This window comes from Schistocerca gregaria, chromosome 6, assembly GCF_023897955.1.
Source record: "Schistocerca gregaria isolate iqSchGreg1 chromosome 6, iqSchGreg1.2, whole genome shotgun sequence".
Taxonomy (NCBI): Eukaryota; Metazoa; Arthropoda; class Insecta; order Orthoptera; family Acrididae; genus Schistocerca; species Schistocerca gregaria.
The window spans coordinates 477,093,397-477,112,591 of record NC_064925.1 but is presented as its reverse complement, the minus strand read 5'-3'; the positions used below and the strand labels follow the sequence as shown (position 1 = coordinate 477,112,591).

The 19,195-nt window shown below is 37.0% G+C and overlaps 1 protein-coding gene across 1 annotated transcript in view; it reads right to left on the bottom strand.

Annotated features, from left to right (window-relative positions):
- Positions 1–2,224, bottom strand: part of LOC126278468 (out at first protein) — an 88,485-nt gene extending 86,261 nt beyond the window's left edge. The window contains exons 1-3 of the mRNA XM_049978611.1: positions 1,572–2,224; positions 402–515; positions 132–266 (exon numbers count right to left, since the gene is read on the bottom strand). Of these exons, the coding sequence (XP_049834568.1) occupies positions 132–266; positions 402–515; positions 1,572–1,697 (375 nt within the window). The 5' untranslated portion in view covers positions 1,698–2,224. The remainder of the gene's footprint in view (positions 1–131; positions 267–401; positions 516–1,571) is intronic.
- Between the last annotated feature and the right edge of the window lie 16,971 nt (positions 2,225–19,195).

Sequence of the window (19,195 nt, the reverse complement as noted above, 5' to 3'; positions counted from 1 at the left end):
ATCATTTTAAAAAAGTCATAAATAAAATAATCAGTGAGTCTGTATTTAAGAAAAATCCCATAAAATGTTAGAAATACCAGTGATAAATTTCTACAATAACAATAAAACAGGATAAAATAACTTCCACAAACCTGGCGAAGCTTAGCCATTGCATCTGCTGATATAAAGTCTCCCTTGTGAAAATGTCTGACAAAGCACATAACCTGATACTGACTTTGGCCACGTTCTTCTTCACCCAATACAAGTGCCTTCAGTACTTGCACATCCTGTTGAACAAGCATGTACTCTCAATTTTCTTTTTATTATTGGACACTATTACATGAAAATAGTGAGAAGCATGAAATTTATGACAACTAATAATTATTTTCATTTAGTTTTCACATGAAGAGCACAAGACTCACATTCCTGAAGTCAACAAGCTGCGTCACGAGTGTTCCATCAGAGCGCTGGAATTCTAATATTACTATGTCTTCCGATACATTTGCTGAAATTGTTTCCTGCAAAACGTCGCCACCCTAAAAAAGAAATAATTAGGAATTTTAAAAGCTTTTTACAACTGAAAGAAAAATGAGAAACTTAAATGGACATTATGTGCTAGGCTGCTACCAATCCAAATCTTCACAAAATGTGCTTCTCACTTGCTAACACTGTTTTAAGCATGATACAAATGTTTACACGAAATCTTAACTGTAGAGACAGATTGATCTGTAGCATAGCCTGAGATCTGTTTAGGTCAAAAGGTGGCAGTTTGTGAGATGGAAAGTAACGAACATCTCTGTTAGTCCATCAGATACCCATGCTTTGCTTTGTGTGTCCGACAGCTACAATAATACACATTTACTTGTTAAAATCCAGTAATCAAAAATAAAGCTATACGTCCAATAATAAATAATTACAAATAAGTGAAAACATTTTTTAAAAAGTCTTATACAAGGATTGTAAGATTTTCGGGCACTTTTCTGTAAAAGTCAAACAGAAGACAAGAATACGAATGCAATTCAGTTGACACAGTAAACTTAGATTATTAGTATTCGTAAATAAAAATTCATCCGTTTCAGAGGATTTTCTGGCATTTACAAATCCCAGAAATCTTTCTGTGCACACTGTCACGATGGGGCATAACCTAAGTGTGTCATCCACGTGCACTTTTAATGAACAGATTAGACTGCATGTACTCTTACATGTACGAGGCAGTCTATCCAATAAAATTCTTGGAAGCCAGCCTGTAACTATTGTATACAAAAATATTTTACTTAAATTTCCACATGATCAAATTCTTGTAGGGCGAAAAGTTTACGAGATATTACATCTCTGACAAAAATTTGTTATTTAGAATGCGTTTTCAATTCGGCTGTTCTCAATCTACACACACGGAGCAGACAACAATCTTGACATTTACTTACGCGTTGTGTCGAGGAGAAAAATCTGACCGTTAACGATACCAAACAAAACTTAACATAAATCTAACAAGTTGTTTCATCACATAAACCTACCTCGTTTCATCTGACATTTTTTCCATAGCGACATATTTTAACTTTACTATTTTGGTGCATATTTTTAGACACACTCACCTGATTTTTTACGTTAATGAGCAACTGGGTATCCCCAACGACAATTATATTGAAAAGATACAGCACACCTAGACCATAGGCACAACTAGCACCAAACTTAGTTATCATTCTTTCTACGAAGCTCATAACATTAACAACAGTTCGTTGGTCACATTCTTGACATCTCCCACAAACACTTTTCGATGTGCTGTAACAATACAGATACTACACATGAAGTTGTGTGATGCATAAATTCTCTGACAGCAAGTACATTAATATCTTTGATCCATGACTAGTTGCAGTTGGTCTCTTGTAAATAAACAATAGTGTGGGTGTGTTTGCCTAAAGTAGTGTCAATGCAAGCCTTATATTTTTGAAGAGGAAGGCATTGACAGTCTATCACTGTGGACGTTCTTGTTGACTATCGTGAAATGTCCCCAACAACGCAACGGAGGAAGATGTACATATGCCTGTTTGCTATTCCCCAATGCTCTATGCTTTTCCCTTCATATCGTGTATTGTGGCATTGTTATGTACGTGACTTATCGTTTTACCAGTAGCTAATAACGCTATATTGTTATTTTCGACGTTCTCCTTTCTACTATTTTCTACGAAATAGTATCGGTACGTGTGACATTCAACTCCCTCTTCTACTTTTTTTAAGAGGTACTACCAGTGTGACGTCATGTTTAAAGTCATTACATAAATATTGATGTAATGGTTCAAATGGCTCGGAGCACTATGGGACTTAGCATCTGAGGTCATCAGTCAATATTGATGTAATACAGTTTACGACCTGTAGTATAGTGCATCATTGTAAGTCAATGCACAAATGGGTAAGAGTTGTATACACTTGGCCCCCCCCCCTCGCAATTTTACGTTTTTCGTAGCTGATAGACGATATGACACATATCAAAATATTCGTCGATTATTTGTTAGTTATGTAACACAGCATTTCTGAGTAAATCGTATAGTTGGATACCTGTACTAGAAAAGAAAAGTGTTACATATAGCACAAACATAGACCTCCTGTTACATTATATATAAGTATATTAAAACCTTTAATTCATAATTACATTCACTGGATGGTACATACTTACAACCAAGATAGTCAGCTTCCAACCAAACCCGAACTTCATACTACACTGTGGATTAGTTTCTCACCACAAGCAGTATTTTGAGAGTGGACAAGCTTTTATCTGTAATGAATTAAATGTTGTGCATATACTTTGTAACACATATTCTGTCATGTACCCAGAACTGATAGTTACATGTCCCATGGATCATTTTGCACAATAGATTGTAATGATGTGGAACGAGTCATTTTACATTTACATTACAAATTAATGTGTATGTGTGGTTACATTCTAAACATTTCTAACAGTCTTTTTTAATGCTGTAATTGGGACAAAGTTCATAAATTGTTATGTTGTAATCAGGTAGACCACCTCAATAAGCAGTGAAATAAACTTTACCTGATCCTTTTTTCTTGGTGTGACGCACTCCATTCTACTATGCAGTAGGATTTTATATTTCTTAACACAGTAACCCTACCCAATGAGAGTGGTAATACCTCTTTGTCAGTTTGTTTTGAAGTTCATTTTTCCTGTGATACTGAAGTTTTCATCTTCTGAGTCTTGCTGTGGCCACAGAAGTGTATGCTTGGATGTCTGTGTATTTTTGATGGGAAAATAACTACTGCTTGAAAACTTGTCTGGATGCTGTTTTCTGTGCTTCATGCATTGATCCACTATAGTTGAGTGGTTGCCTTTCCCATATGCTACTTATTGCTCCATTCAGGAATACCTGTTATTGTTCTTTGCACTAAATAATATACAAGCTACTGTGCAAATCATAATTACACTATTACGCTTGGGATACAGTTCACCTTGATTTTCCTTCCCTCTCATTTGTTCGGGAAACTTCGTTTACAGTAAGAAATAGCCCTAACATTCCTCAGAAAAAATGCATCATTCAAAATATTCCAGAGAAATGAATAAGGTTGCCTTAAATGTTTCAAACAATGTTTCAGATTACGGTTCTCAATAAGATACATAATTTCGAGGAAATATGGTTGCCTTGAAATAACAAGTAGCATAAGTTCAACCTGTAAACAACTGATCACTTCATTGAAAGGATTGCTTTACTTTGCTCAAAAATAATTTGTTTAATGTGCTCCCAGTGTGCCACTTAAAATGATTTCTATGGAATAATTTAATCCTTGTACCACAGAAAAGATGAGTGAAGTAAGTATTAGTGTCAGTGTTGTTGAGAAACAGCTGACATTGTTAAAATTGAACAAAGTTCCAGGGAATGATTGAATCCCTATCACATTCTATACTGAATTTTTATCTTAGTTATCCCCCCTTGTAACAATAATCTATCATACAACCCTTGAGCAAAAAACGAAGCCCAGTTCTTGGAAAACTGCATAGATAACATCTGTACATATAAGAGGGGTAGTAGAAGTGGTCCAAGGAACTGCCACCCGCTATCCTTGACACCAATTTGTTGTAGAACCTTGGAACTTATTCTGAGCTCAAACATAATAAGGTATCTTGATGCCAACCAGCACCGATTCTAAAATCATCAATTGTGTGAAATCCAACTTGCACTTTTCTCACATGACGTACTGAAGTATTTGACTCAATACGACACTTAAGTTTATTTTCTAAAAAGAATCTGCACAAAGGTTCAACCACATCTTGATATAGTTTCAAAGTGGTACAAAGATTGTCAACTTGTTTTAAATGTTCAAAAATATAAAATTGTGCAATTCACAAAATGAAAAGAAAAAAAAGTAGTACCCTATGATTATAATATCAATAAATCACTGTTGGTATCAGCCAACTCATGCAAATACCTGAGTGTAACACTTTGTAGGGTTATGAAATTAAATGATCACTTAGGTTCAGTTGTTGGTAAAGCAGATGGTAGACTTTGGTTTATTGGTAGAATACTGGGCAAGTGCAATTAGTCTACGAAGGAGATTGATAACAAATCACTCACATGACCAGATCTAGAATATTACTCAAGTGTGTGGGAACCGTACCAAATAGAACCAACAGAGGATATTGAACATATACAGAGAAGGGCAGCACAAATGGTCACAGATTTGTTTGATCTGTGATAGTGTGTCAGAGAGATACTGAAGAAACTGAATGGGCAGACACTTCAAAATAGACTTAAATTATCCTGAGAAAGCCTACTAACAAAGTTTCAAGAAACTTTAAATAGTGATTCTAAGAATATACTGTAACCCTCTCTGTATCACGCACATAGGGATCGTGAGGATAAGATTAGAATAATTACAACATGTTCAGAGGTGTTCAAATAATCATTTGCCCCATGTTCCATATGTGAAAGGATTGGGAAGAAAGCTCAAGAATTGATAGAATGCCATTCACTTGATGGTGGTTTGTAGAATACAGATGTAAATGTAGAATAATAGATATTAAACAGCAACACAAAACCTGTGACTTCTGTTAATAAACTGTATTACTTCATAAAGATTGTTGTAACTCTGAAAACATTTTGGGCTTACTATGAAATCTGTCCATATCATGCTCTTCCATGCTTTTCAAACTATTGTGTAGTGTGGTAATGGCCTATCACTTGTCTGACTCGTGACATGTTCTTTGTGTTGCTTAGAGACTTTTCTTCTGTTACATCTTATCCCTATGTTTCATTCACTGTGCATCTCTTTTCCAGTTACAAGAAGACAAACAGAATTCATTTTGACTTACTTGTTATTAGTGCTTCAATGGATGAAGCTTCTAACGGTTTCTGATGACACGAGACAGTGTGGTACTGGGGTGCAAGACTCACAAGCCTCTCACAGTTGACATATGTATTGTGTGCAGCTGATCTTCTTCTCGGGTCAGACAGCTGTGTCAATCTTCACAAACTCTTCTTCCCTGAAGACTATAGCTGGTTAAAGGAATTTCAAAATAGACTTCTTTTGTACTCTTGAAATGATTCTGTACTCTCAGTATACTTTTTATTCTACCTTGTTATATTTTCTTCTCCACAATAAAACAACTTACACATAATTGTTCAACTCTTGCAAGTCAACCCTGCCTTGGACCATTAGATACCAACAGATACAATTACAATATGTCTGGTCTAATAACCACTATAAAACCAGTTCTTGCATCTAGCAAGTCCAACACCAGAAATCAAATGTAAGTGTCTTTAGTTCAATACATAATTCATTTGTTCACAACAAATACGGTCGTTACACCATCAAGGAATAAAGTGTGCTTGCTCCTTGTACTGTACATACAGCGTCTACGGCGCGAGCGGCAAACACTTATTCGCGCCGATCAATCGTCACTATTGCAGTATTCTCCCGATACACGTCCATCCTACACACACAGAAACTGGCGGTGAGGTAGACACATCTTTCATAGGTCTGCCAATCCGTCCTTTTCTCATCCAATAAATGTCGAGTGCACCCTCCATATCCTTCTTGAGTAGGCCTCCTGGTTCATCGCCCTAGCATACATCTTTATGTATACTATTCTTAAATATTCTCTGGCAAAATTACAAATCTACTTTACACCTCAACTCCACTTTCCAAAACTTCATCTAAGACCCTAGAGTCCTCTTTCACTCTTCACTCCTATTATATAAACAGATATCATGCCTAAACATAGTAGATGCTGTGTCTACCTATATTTACCAACTCCCAGTAGAGAACATGCCTTTTCTCAAAAGACTAGCATGACTTACTCAAATTAACTTATCCCTGTTTTATACTTATTGCCCTATTTCTCCTGCTTCGGTAGGCACATGCGTTGATTGTTATTGTCCTGTCTTTATATGCATGTAAATATATATGAGAATGATACAAAAAAAAAAAAAAAAAAAAGAGTAACGATGCAGAACCATCACGTACCAACAATGTAATATGTGCATCTACTCAGATGTACATATGTCTTTATTCCCCTACACACCTTGGCGGTTCAGACATTGCTTCAGTTTTCTAATCCGTAATTTTCATGTGTGTGTGTGTAAGTTTCTCTTTGCGTGTATGTCTATGTGTGTTTGTGCAGCCTGATTCTTCGACCTACTTATGTGAAATAAGTTGTAGGTTCTTTGTAAACACAGAAAAAGAGAGAGACTTTTGCGATAGATGTATATGAATATGGAAAGAGGGAAAGATAGGTAGATACTCAGATGAGAAGTAAGAAAGGAAAAAGTAGAAATGGTTGCTAAGATCGAAGAAGCGAAAGATGATGTCCCCAAATACAGGAAACCCATTCCACTCCCCCTTTCCCAGGATCCCTACTTCGCTGGTACTTGAGTGAAAAGCCGGAGGAGGTGTGAAGTTAAACATCTCCTACAGAACAGACATTTAACAAAAATCTTAGCAACCCTTATGGAATGGCAAATGGTGAAGAACCAGTCACACTTGTCTATGAGGATTGTATGAAAGGTGTGGTGTGCGTTTAGTGTTAGTCATGCTTGTACTTACACTACCCACCCCTTCCAAAACTAATATAAATCCTCCCTTATACACATTAAACGTAACATTTATAAATGATATGTCAAATGAAAGAGCAACTGAAACAGTTGAGTTTGGCACATGTGCAGCGAGCAATGTTTCCGCTGCAATCTGCTAGGCAGTGGTTGCACTTCACTGTACTCAAGCACTGGATAGGCCGCAAGGGGCCCATTGACAGAGCTTGCTTTGCGTGGCCTCCATGTTCACCTGACCTAACGCCATGCGATTTTTTCCTTGGGGCTTCATCAAGGGTCATGTGTACGTGCCTGTGCTACCAGCAGATCTCCCTGAATTAAGAAACTGGATTGAAGCAGCTGTTGCTACAATCACAGAAGACACACTTGTCGATATTTGGGAAGAACTTGGCTGTAGACTTGACGTGTGCCATGTGACAAATGGTGCTCACATTGAACATTTATAAGGTTCTTGGTAAAACTGTTTGAGTTGCTCTTTCATTTTACATGTCATTTGTAACTGTAAATTTAATATAACAAATATTATCAAGCGTTAAAACCCCAATATTCATGTATAAAACACCGTGTACATCCCATCTCACAAAAGATGTAAAATGTTCTGTAAAAAATAGAAAATTATACATTACGATAACATACTTGTTAAGTCATTCAATTTATACTATACTTACATAAAATCCTGTATTCTGTTTATGTTGTCTTGACATCACTCAGTTTAAAATTATAGGATAGTTTAAGATTTACTGAATAGTTTAAGATTTGGAGGGAATTTGGTGCAGGAAAAATAATACAGAAGAAACACCGAAAACAACTAGGGATCCAACGGTCGTCAGTCTGGCTGTTAACACAGAATGTTAATGGCCCTGGGAGATATACAATTTTATATCTTTAACATTGTATTTTCCTTTCTCTGATCCCATTGACAGATCCACCAAAAATACAGTCTTGGGACGTATTATTGACTATACTTAGTAAGGTTCCTAATATTTCTGGAAAAATTTATGTGTTTCGTTCTTTTGTGCTGAGCTCAAAAGACGTTGCTTTACTAGCACTAGGTCATCTACCTTGTATTGAGGTTTAATTGATTTTTCATTATGCTTACCTACTTATTGTCAACCAGGTTCTAAGAAACTATTGTTTGAGTATATAGGTGATCAACAGCAGGTTGTGCCGGCCAAGTGAAGCATTTCATAAGGGGTTCTCCACAAAGGGTTTACCTATTACCTTTAAAGGTGTTAATCCCGTTGGTAAATGTGGTAATTCATTTAAAATCAGCTCAAAGTCTCTAACTTTTGTGGCTCACAATGTATGTTTTTCATGGCAATAGGTGCAGCATAATTTTCCAATTTCTTTCATAACCCTTTCACAAGGGTTAGAAGATGGATTATAGTTGGAGGTTAATATTTGATGAATATTTTCCCAAACTAAAAATTTTTTGAAATCAATACTAATAAACTGAGGACTATTGTCGGTGAGAAACCGCTTTGGTTTCCCTACCTCTATAAAATGTTGTTGCATGCAGTGAATCACAGTTGGTGTATTCGCTTTCTTAATAGGGTACAACTTAACATACTTCGACCAACACTCTACGACGAAAAAAATGTAAGCCACTCATTTTCCTTTTGGAATTGGTTCGAAGAAATCTGTTGCTGTTAGATTGTGTAATGCTTTAGGAGTGATTGGAAACATTTTATACTTAACACGAGTGTTACTCTCTTTCACCTTATGACAGATTTCACAAGTCCTAATTAAAGCTGCTATCTTATGTCCTAGCTCCTTAGAATAACAAAACTTATTCAAATGAGCTATAGATTTCTTTATTCCAAAGTGTCCATATCCCGTATCAACATACCACACAATCTTGTCCTCCATCAACTTCGGGATGCATAAACACCAGTATTGTGATCTTACATGGTTTCTCCAAAATAAATTCTACCCTACAATCTTCCATTTCCCTGTTTGATTAAAAGGTAAGGAATTTTTGTTACACATAGCATATATTTATGTAAAGTAGGTATAATGCCGGATATTTTCAGTTATCTTCTGAACCATATCTTGTACCCTGTTATGTGGATATTCTAATGTCAAAAAATTAATTGCCGGGTCCTTCCATAAGCTTTAATTATTTCATACCTACAGGTAACCTAGACAAAGTGTCAGGTACAATATTCTCAGAACACTTTATATACTGGATTTTAATGTTGTATTCCTGTAGGAACAACATCCACTGCATTAATCTTCTGTGTAATAATCAACTATTCACTAAAAAGGATAGAGCTTGGTGATCTGTATATACATATGTTTCGGACCCCCATACTAGTGTTTGAAATTTTTGTATACTCCATACTACGGCCAATAGTTCTTTTTCTGTTGCTGTATAGTTTAACTCATGTTTGCTGAGACACCGGCTAACAAAGGCTATAGATCTATGATTTGTGCTTTCTAGACCCCACTCTCCTTGAAAAAGTGCCGCTGCTACACCACTATAGTCGGAACCGTCTGTAGAAATCTTAAATGGTTCACCCATGACCGGATGGTGTAATATTGGTGATTCTGCCAGTTCCCATTTCACGCACTATTTGCCTCTTGGTCCCAACTCCATAGTATTTCCTTCTGTAATAAATGCAGAAGTCTTGGGTCGTTCAGCTCTTGACTTCGTATATCTTGTCTACAATACCCGGCCATTGCAATAAATCCCTTCAGTTGTCTTATGTTTCTAGGGGATGGACATTCCGTAATAGCCTTTATACGTTCGGGATCTGGTCTAATTCCCTGCACCCCTACGATATGCTCTAAAAACTTAAGCTCTCGCCTTGCAAGATGTGATTTAGATAATTTTACTGTAATAAACTTTCCTTTAATTTTTTTCGGTGTTTTCCTTAAGGTAATACAATGTTCTTCCCATGTAGCAAAGATTATAAGGATGTCATCCACATTTATTATTAAATGCCTTAACAATTTCCTACCTAATGTCTCGTCCAGTGCACATATAAACATGGATATCTGTTGTAGTTTATGCAGATGAATGCAGCTAAATGATAGGTAACAACTATTTAAGGGGCAAAGTAAACGTAAGCTTTATTTGCAAAATACACATTAATACTTTTGACTAACAAATTATATTATATTGCCCCATCAACAAACACGGAACATGTATATTCCACAGAGTCTAATGCACTCTGCACATCATATCTTGTGCGCCACTATGCACGCTGGAAAATGTTTGTTCACATATCCCCAACACTCCTCATTGAATAAATATTTTTCAGATACTCAACACTATACATCCCAAGTTAAACCATAATGTTTCACCAGCTTCTGAAATTTTTCCCTACAGAGAGGCCTGGTTAGGAAATCAGATAGCATTTCTTCTGTGCACAGATAACTGAGGATTATATTACCCCGTTCCGCATGATGTCTTATAAAGTGATGCCTTATGTCAATATGTTTCGATCTTACACGGGTGACATTATTTTTTGCAAGTTTAATAGCTCCCATATTGTCACAAAATACAGCAGTTGGCTTTAATGTTGGAGGAGATTCTATTTCACTCATCAGTGTATGGATCCAAAGAGCTTCTTGGATAGTGGAGGACAAGGCCATATATTCGGCTTCTACAGTACTCAACAGTTCTTTGTCTCTTACAAGACCATGATATCAGTCCTCCAATTAGTCAAAACAGCTTACAGTGATGGAGTGTCTGCTTTCCAGCTCATTTCCTCAGTCTGCATGCTGTATCCTTCCAGTTTTAGTATATTTTAACTTATAATCAGCAGCTCCATTTAAATATCTGAATATTCTCTTGACTGCAATCCAGTGCTTTTCTCTCAGTTCACTGCAAAACGTGCTTACTGCATTTGTGGCAAATGCAGTGTCTGGTCTGGAAGTCTGTACTAAGAACAGTAGACTTCCTACAGCTTCCAAATAGGGTACACTTTCCTTCCAGACGCTTGTGTCTGTGTATGTGCGGATGGATATGTGTGTGTGCGTGTGTGTGTGTGTGTGTGTGAGTGTACACCTGTCCCTTTTTTTCCCCTAAGGGAAGTCTTTCCGCTCCCGGGATTGGAATGACTCCTTAGCCTCTCCCTTAAAACCCACATCCTTTCGTCTTTCCCTCTCCTTCCTGAAGAAGCAACCATCGGTTGCGAAAGCTAGTAATTCTGTGTGTGTGTTTGTGTGTTTTGTTCATGTGCCTGTCTGCCGTCGCTTTCACGCTTGGTAAGTCTTGGAATCTTTGTTTTTAATAAATTCTCCTTTTTCCTTGATAAGGTCGCTTAACTTCATTGGGTGGAATCTCATATATTTCCTCTTCCAGTCTTCTATTCAGCTAGGCTGTTTTCACATCCAATTGATGAATTAATAAGTCTTAATGATGAATACTTCACCACTGGTCAGAAAGTTTCATTGTAATCTACTCCTTCTTTCTGGGAATATCCTTTAACTACCAATCTAGCTTTGAATTTTGGTATTGCACTCTCAGGATTTTTAATACTAAAGACCCATCTTGTTCTTAGTGGCTTTTTATTTACAAGCATACTAAATTCTGACCGTAACTGATCTTAAAAAAAAAAATCCACTTGGCTTTCACTATTGGTTACAATAAAAAAATCATCTAGCCATATGGCCATGATTGCAATTTCTTCATTGCTCCTTTTATGATATATACTGGGATCTGCTTTTGACTGTAACATGCCTAGTTTTATCAAACTTTTATGCAAACATTTATTCCAGCAATAGTCACTTTGCTTTAATCCGTATATGCCTTTCTTCATGCGCCAAATTCTCCTTTTTCCTTGATAAGGTCGCTTAACTTCATTGGGTGGAATCTCATATATTTCCTCTTCCAGTCTTCCATTCAGCTAGGCTGTTTTCACATCCAATTGATGAATTAATAAGTCTTAATGATGAATACTTCACCACTGATCAGAAAGTTTCATTGTAATCTACTCCTTCTTTCTGGGAATATCCTTTAACTACCAATGTAGCTTTGAATTTTGGTATTGCACTCTCAGGATTTTTAATACTAAAGACCCATCTTGTTCTTAGTGGCTTTTTATTTTCAAGCATGTCAACCCATTCATATGTATCATTATTGACAAAAGATTGCAGATACTTTTCAATAGCCTTTTTCCAATCTTGAGCATTTGAACTTGTTAAAGCTGCATCAGTTGTGATTGGTTCATTGTTGATTGTTTGGGCAGCATACATTTCATAATCTGGATATTCTTTTGGTTTTGCTATACATGAAGACTGCCTTAAACTGACTTCCTCTGTTGAATCTTCTTCCTCAATTTGATTCTGGGGTAGCACATCAGCTCCCTCTTTATTCTCATCTTCCTCTGTTTCAGTTTCCATCTCTGTTTCAGCATTATCACACATTCTGCTTGGTTGCATTAATGTATCATTTGGACTACTTTCCTTTATTTTAGGTCTATAATCTTCCAAAAGTACTACATCTCTACTATTTATTATCTTCTTATTCACAGGATTATGAAATCTGTAGCCTTTTGAATCCTCACAGTAGCCAACAAAAATATATTTTTGAGATTTTGCATTCCACTTTCCTCTTAATAGTTTTGGAATTTGAGGATTCATTCTCCATAGGTCCACAGAGATCTGAATGTACGAGTTGCAAGACTTCGGAGGATCTGCTCTGGCTCAATTTAAATGGCGATCTAGCCTGCTTCCCTTGCAAACATACCTCACATTGAACATTATTCATTCCATAATTTTCCATCCCAGTTGCCATATTCTTCAGTAGTCATACTTTTCCTATTCAAATGTCCAAGTCTCCTATGCCACAAGTAACGTTTTGCAGTGTAAACAGCGTGATTTCCTGTTTCAGCAATATTTTGAACTGTATTCACTTTGTAAATACCTCTTACATTATCTGCAGTAGCTACAATATCACCACAAGAGTCTATCACTTTGGCTTTCCCTATATTGCTTACTGACAACAAATTAGTTGCAATATTCTTTACATAGGCCTATTGTACATCATGAGCAGTAACAATTTCCTTTTCCCCACTCACAAGCAAATTAAGATCCACTTTTCCTGCGAGTTCACACCTTAACTTAGATCCGTCAACTGTGGAAATTCGAGTGCCAGTCCTTGATTGAACGTCATATAAACCTGACGGAGCTTTGGTAATGTGCACAGATGCTCCTGAATCTAGGAACCATTCTGCATGATCGTCACTCGCTTCATTAAAAGAGAAAAAAACAAAAAATGCCTTACCTTTATCGGTAGTCTTTCTCCCAGGACTACTAGAATTAACATGCTTCTATTCTTTTATACTTAACTTTTAGTTACGCTCTGAAGCAATATGTTAACTTTCTGGCATCTGAACCATCTTATTGGCTTCTTCTGCGTGTACTTAGGTCTATAAAGCCGACACTGTTTCTTTTTCTGAAGCATTAGAATCTGGTTCATTCTCGCATCCTGTAGAATCTTTTCTTTAACACTATCCGCTGTAATGGATATTCCCGAACTTTTAAAACCCATAATCATTGGGCAATTTCAAGGACAATATTCTTCAGACGATTAGAGATTGAAATTATTTTATTCAAATATTCATCCACGCTTTTACACTTATTCAATCTTGTGGTTATCAGCTCACGAAGTAACCCCACTTTTCTGGTTAAACCACCATCTTCAAATGCGTTTTTCAGTTTGTCCCATACTTCCTTTGCTGACGAAGCCTTTTCTATGTGAACATAATTCACTGGACCAATCAAAAAGATTAGTTTTGATTTCGCCTTCCGATCCTTAGTAGCAAAACTTGATTCCATAGGTGTCAATTTACCGTTTACGATGTCCCATAAGTCATCTAAATGCAAATACGCTTCAACGGCAAATTTCCAGGTCGCGTAATTTTCGCTCCCTACAAGCCGCTCTGTTTGCGGTATCTGTGTTGTACTCACTTTACAGTTATTTTTTTCTTCGTATAGCGTACACAATCCAAGTTCATACGAACTTCCGCGCACCTTTTGCGCAAATCACGTCAACTTAAAGCTTATTATTTCTCTTCAATCCAGTACCTGGACCCATAACCTGTTGTAGTTTATTCAGGTTAACGCAGCTAAATGATACGTAACAACTATTTAAGGGGCAAAACAAGCGTATGCTTTATTCGCACAACACACATTAATACATTTGACTGCCAAATTATATTACGTGGCCCCATCAACAAACACGAAACATGTATATTCCACAGAGTCTAATGCACTCAGCACATCATATCTTGTGCGTCACTATGCACGCTGGAAAATGTTTGTTCACATATCCCTAACAATACCGAGATATTTAGTCCAAACGGTAACACATTACAATGATATTATTTCCCATCCAATAGAAACGCTATATACGTCTTTGAATCAGGATGTAACCGAATTCGTCAATACCCAACAGTCAGATCCATCGTGCTAAAATACTGTGCTTTCTCAAATTTGGACAGTAATTCATCGATGTTAATTGGTCTATCTCGTTCCGTATCTATGTGCTTATTAAAAGTGCGCGCGTCCAGCACTAACCGCACTCATCCTATAGCCTTTATTCCCATACTAAAGAGTTATTCATAACACTCGTTATACGTTCTATTATTTTATTGTCATTCATTTTATCTATTTCTTCCTTAACCGTTTCTTTCAGGCTTGCCGGTATCGGGTAGGATCTACAAAAATGAAGTATTATCTTTGATCTTACATTTACATACATAGTCACTAATACCACAGTCTAATATATAAAGTCGCGACACTCGCTGATTTTAGTTATACACCGCGACAACAGCGCCCCAAGTGGTGGAGAAGCTACGCTGCTGAATACGGTATTCAGTAAATGTAAATAGTATCGCTTATATTCATTATTAACATGGTTTTTACGAAAGGCAGCGTATGTAGCGAAATCATTTGCAGTAATAATAGGAAGAAGATGCCACATTTATCATCCTTCAGGTTTCCTAAGGACCCTGAGAGGTAAGGAACATCACATTAGAGCGCTCTTTATTTACGATTTTTTTAGCGCTCTTTATTTACGATTTTTTTCTAAACGGTATTGAACTACTGAATTTGTTTTTCTTTTTTAGGAGTAAGAAGTAGTTAATAAATAGTAGAAGGCAGGACCTGCTGCAAAAAGATGTCCTTAATTTGCACAATAACGTGAAGTTCATGAGCCCAGAAAAGAAGACTTTAGTATGGAATGCAGTTCCTACGTTATTTGATTTGTCAAATGAGCCACAACTAGTGATGATGAAGAGAAAATTGCCATACAACCGTGAAAGTGTTACTGCAAAAACAATAAAACTGTCTCCTGACAGAAACAGCTACCACAAGTGTTCCTACACGAGAGACATATATAAAATCACTAAGAACGGAATCAGCAACATAGACATCTTATGAAGATGAAATGCTTAGATTACGTGAAATGTAACAACGTGCTAGACTTCATACAAAATTACTATGTGACAAGGAAAGTGCCCATTGTAAGAATAAACTGCAACCACAACGTCACAGGACACAAGTACAAAACTACAATCTCATTTTAAAAAGTATTGGTTCCAAGTTCTTTTTTAAAAAAAAGATGCTCTCGAATAATCAGTATACCATTGAATGGAAAACGTGGTGCGAGATGGAAAGATGAAACTAAATTATTTGCTCTTAATTTGTTGAGTTATAGTACTCAGGCATACAGTTTCTTATCACACTGTTTTAGCCTTCCATCAGTATGTACCTTACAAAGGTATGTGGAAGATATATGATTAAATTTTGGGATAAATAATAACATATTTCATCTTTTAAAGCAGAAAGTGCAGCAGTTACCAGAAACTGATGTAGTTGTTAATTCTTCTATGGATGAGATTTCACTAATGGAAAATCTGATAAAAGACAGCTCTAGGGATCGTGTTATTAGATTTGAAGACATGGGTTTCATACATACATACATACATCTGTTGTTGCCAATACTGCATTAGTTATAATGATTAATGGCATTTTCTCAAATTTTAAACAGCCATTAATATATTATTTCTCCGAAAGACCAGTAGGAGCCATCCATCTGATGTGCAATTTTTTTGAAGTTGTCAAAAAACTCACAGAGATTGGTTTGGTTATAAAAACGTGTGACTGACCAAGGCTCGAATTTTGTGGAGTGGAGGCACAGACTGGGTGTCACACCAGTTAATTCATGCTAAGTACACGGAGGGAGTAAGATCTACTTTTTTTTTACACCCCACATACGTAATAATTTATTCAGGTATAACCTTATTCACACAAAAGATGAAGGGGATTGCCACTGCTTCATGGAAGGAATTTTATTTTCGTTAAATGTATCAATGGGATATAATAAAGTTTTAAAACAGTCATGCTTTTTATTGAGATAACCTGATACCACGAAGAATAAGATGGAAGTTGTATTTTTGGAAGCAGGTTTCCTCCAAAGCAGAATGTCATGAAAAGTGATGTTCAAATGGTTCTGAGCACTATGGGACTTAACATCTATGGTCGTTAGTCCCCTAGAACTTAGAACTACTTAAACCTAACTAACCTAAGGACATCACAAAAACCCAGCCATAACGAGGCAGAGAAAATCCCTGACCCCGCCGGGAATAAAAGTGATGTGTCACTTCATTTTTAAACAAAGAAGAGCGTCTATATACTTCATATGTGGGATATACAGTTTGTATTCTCTTCTGTTCATTGGAATAAGTGCGACTATATGCTACTTCTTAATTATTTCTTCATGAATATGTTGCAGCTTGTGACACTTCATTCAATAGTTCGTGCTCTGTTTACTTATATTTCAAGGTCATTTATGTCTCTCGCTGTTCTCCTAACACATGTGACGCAAAAATATACTAAATATTTTGTAAATTATGTGCAATACGAATTAAAAACAAACATGATTTTTACGTCGCATCTGCCTTCACAGGAAGGCGAACTTTTTGGCCGGTAGGGGCGCTAGTGTCACTTGAACTGTCAAATGGTAAAAACTTTCGCAGCAGTGAGTGTCGCGACTGTATATATTAGACTGTGCTAATACTATCCGGACTATCAGAAAATACCATTTCATATTCCAGTTGAATTTTAGATGAATCCAATTTTTGGTCGTTGGTTAACTATGGGGATTCATTTACTTTGTTTCGTACACAGTCTAACATAGGCACGACACTTACTGCTGTAAAAGTTGTTGCCGTTTGACAGATGGAGCGACACTAGCGCTCCAAGCGACAGGTAAGGTGAACGTCAGACGCGTCGTAAGCATAATGTTTGTTTGCATCCATTTCCTACGTAATTTCCGAATTATTCGAGTTAGTTTCTTGCCTCCAAGAGTTTTTGTAGTATCAGAAGGCATATATGTTTCTAAAAATGATTCTAAATTAAGCGCAAGTATGGACAAAAACCATGAATAGAGTGGCAAGCTACAACACATTCGTGAAGAAACACTTGTGACATTGGACAGAATTGCAGCTTACCACGTTGATATCAAAAGAATATAAACACACAGATTCACATGTAAGAAGCACAGACATGTACCTCTACATGCAAAAGCGATGGACAGCTCGTTTATCGTTCTCTAGGCCTACTGTGTTTGTCATTGTTGCCTGTTGCCACAAGTACGACTTTCATCTTTATAATATTCTAACTTTGACAAGCAACTGACAAATAGTGGGAGAAATATGCTGAAAACATTATAATGAGCTGATTACATTTCACGAAAAACCAAATATTTGAATAATTTTCAAACAATCTGTCTGTAGGCACTTCTTGTCCCATAATAGTTTCGGTCGAAGTCTAGCAAATCTGCACATTCTGGCACTTCACACGCTTTTGTAAGACGCGAACAGCTGCACTTAATCTAACCACATCATCGTCGAAGCAGGTCTGCGTTGATGATTCTCACGAACCTGGCACTAATACATGGAGAGTTGAACTGGCCCCTTCTGTGTCATAGGACTGTTTTACAGCTTTAGATTGACTGTCGAATCTTTGTGGCAGTTTCCTCTTCATCGTCAGTTGAGGTGGCTTATTTGGAATGTCAAACAGTGTGGGTACTGCATTCCACACGAGTTTGTTACTGTCTGTGTTCATGAAATGTAGCAAACAAAACCTAATATTATTGTACAGGTAAACCGGGTCTTTCTTAATAAGGTCTTCTCGTCTCCTACTAACTAGCCTTTTTTCCTCCTAAAACGAAACATTCATCATTTATACACATACAGTTTGCAAGTGAATCCTGACGATACAGTTTAGTAACATGATGGTATATATCTCTCAGGATCCTTAGGAAACCTAAAAAAAGACAGCTGTGGTGCCTTCTTCCTATTGCTGCTGCAATTTATTGCGCTACAAACGCTCCCGATGGTAAAAACCATTGTGTAAATCAAAATAAACAATCACTATTCGCTTTCGCGATCTCGTCGAACTCACTGTTCAACCTACCGGCCGCTTGGGGCACTGCTTGCACTGAAGGCAACAAAATCGAGGCGAAGTGTCGCGACTGTGCAAGACTCGAGTTTCACACGGAATTTGCAGTCTCCCCTCCACAACGGCCAAAGGCCGGTCACATGATTCCACCTCCACAAGGCGGGGCGTACTGCCAGCGCTCCTGGTTTTACTTGAGTGTACCATGTTGAGTACACCATCGCAGGCGCTTCTGTCTGTGCTGCATCGTCAAGGGTAATGTCATCCAGCTGTCCGTGCAGATGGTTGCACTAACTTGTATAGGCGTACGCTAAACTTCGATTATGTATTGTTGAAGGGCAGTGGCAAGAATTCGTGCTTCAAAGTCCACATTCTTTTGGGCTAGTTGCTTTGTTAAATGTACGCCGCCCAGAAGAAATTAGTTATTAAAGCGCATTTCCGTATTTCGCTATTTCAATTTCACGTAGTGTCCACCAATATTTTTCGTTTCTTTAGATAAATATAAGTGTGTACTAGAAACTATACCTTCTATGCAATGTTAAGATGGCGGCGTATATGGATGTAGTGGCAAATCGCTCCGTAAATATCGGAAAATTACCCTCAGTAAAATGTCTACTATGTGCAAAAAAAGTGATAAAAGGTGTTAAAATATGTGTAGTGGCACATAAGTGGTATCATTCATGTTGTTTCGTGGAAGCAAATCTCAGTAAACATACATGCGACTGCGGAACAGAGTGCAACGGTCT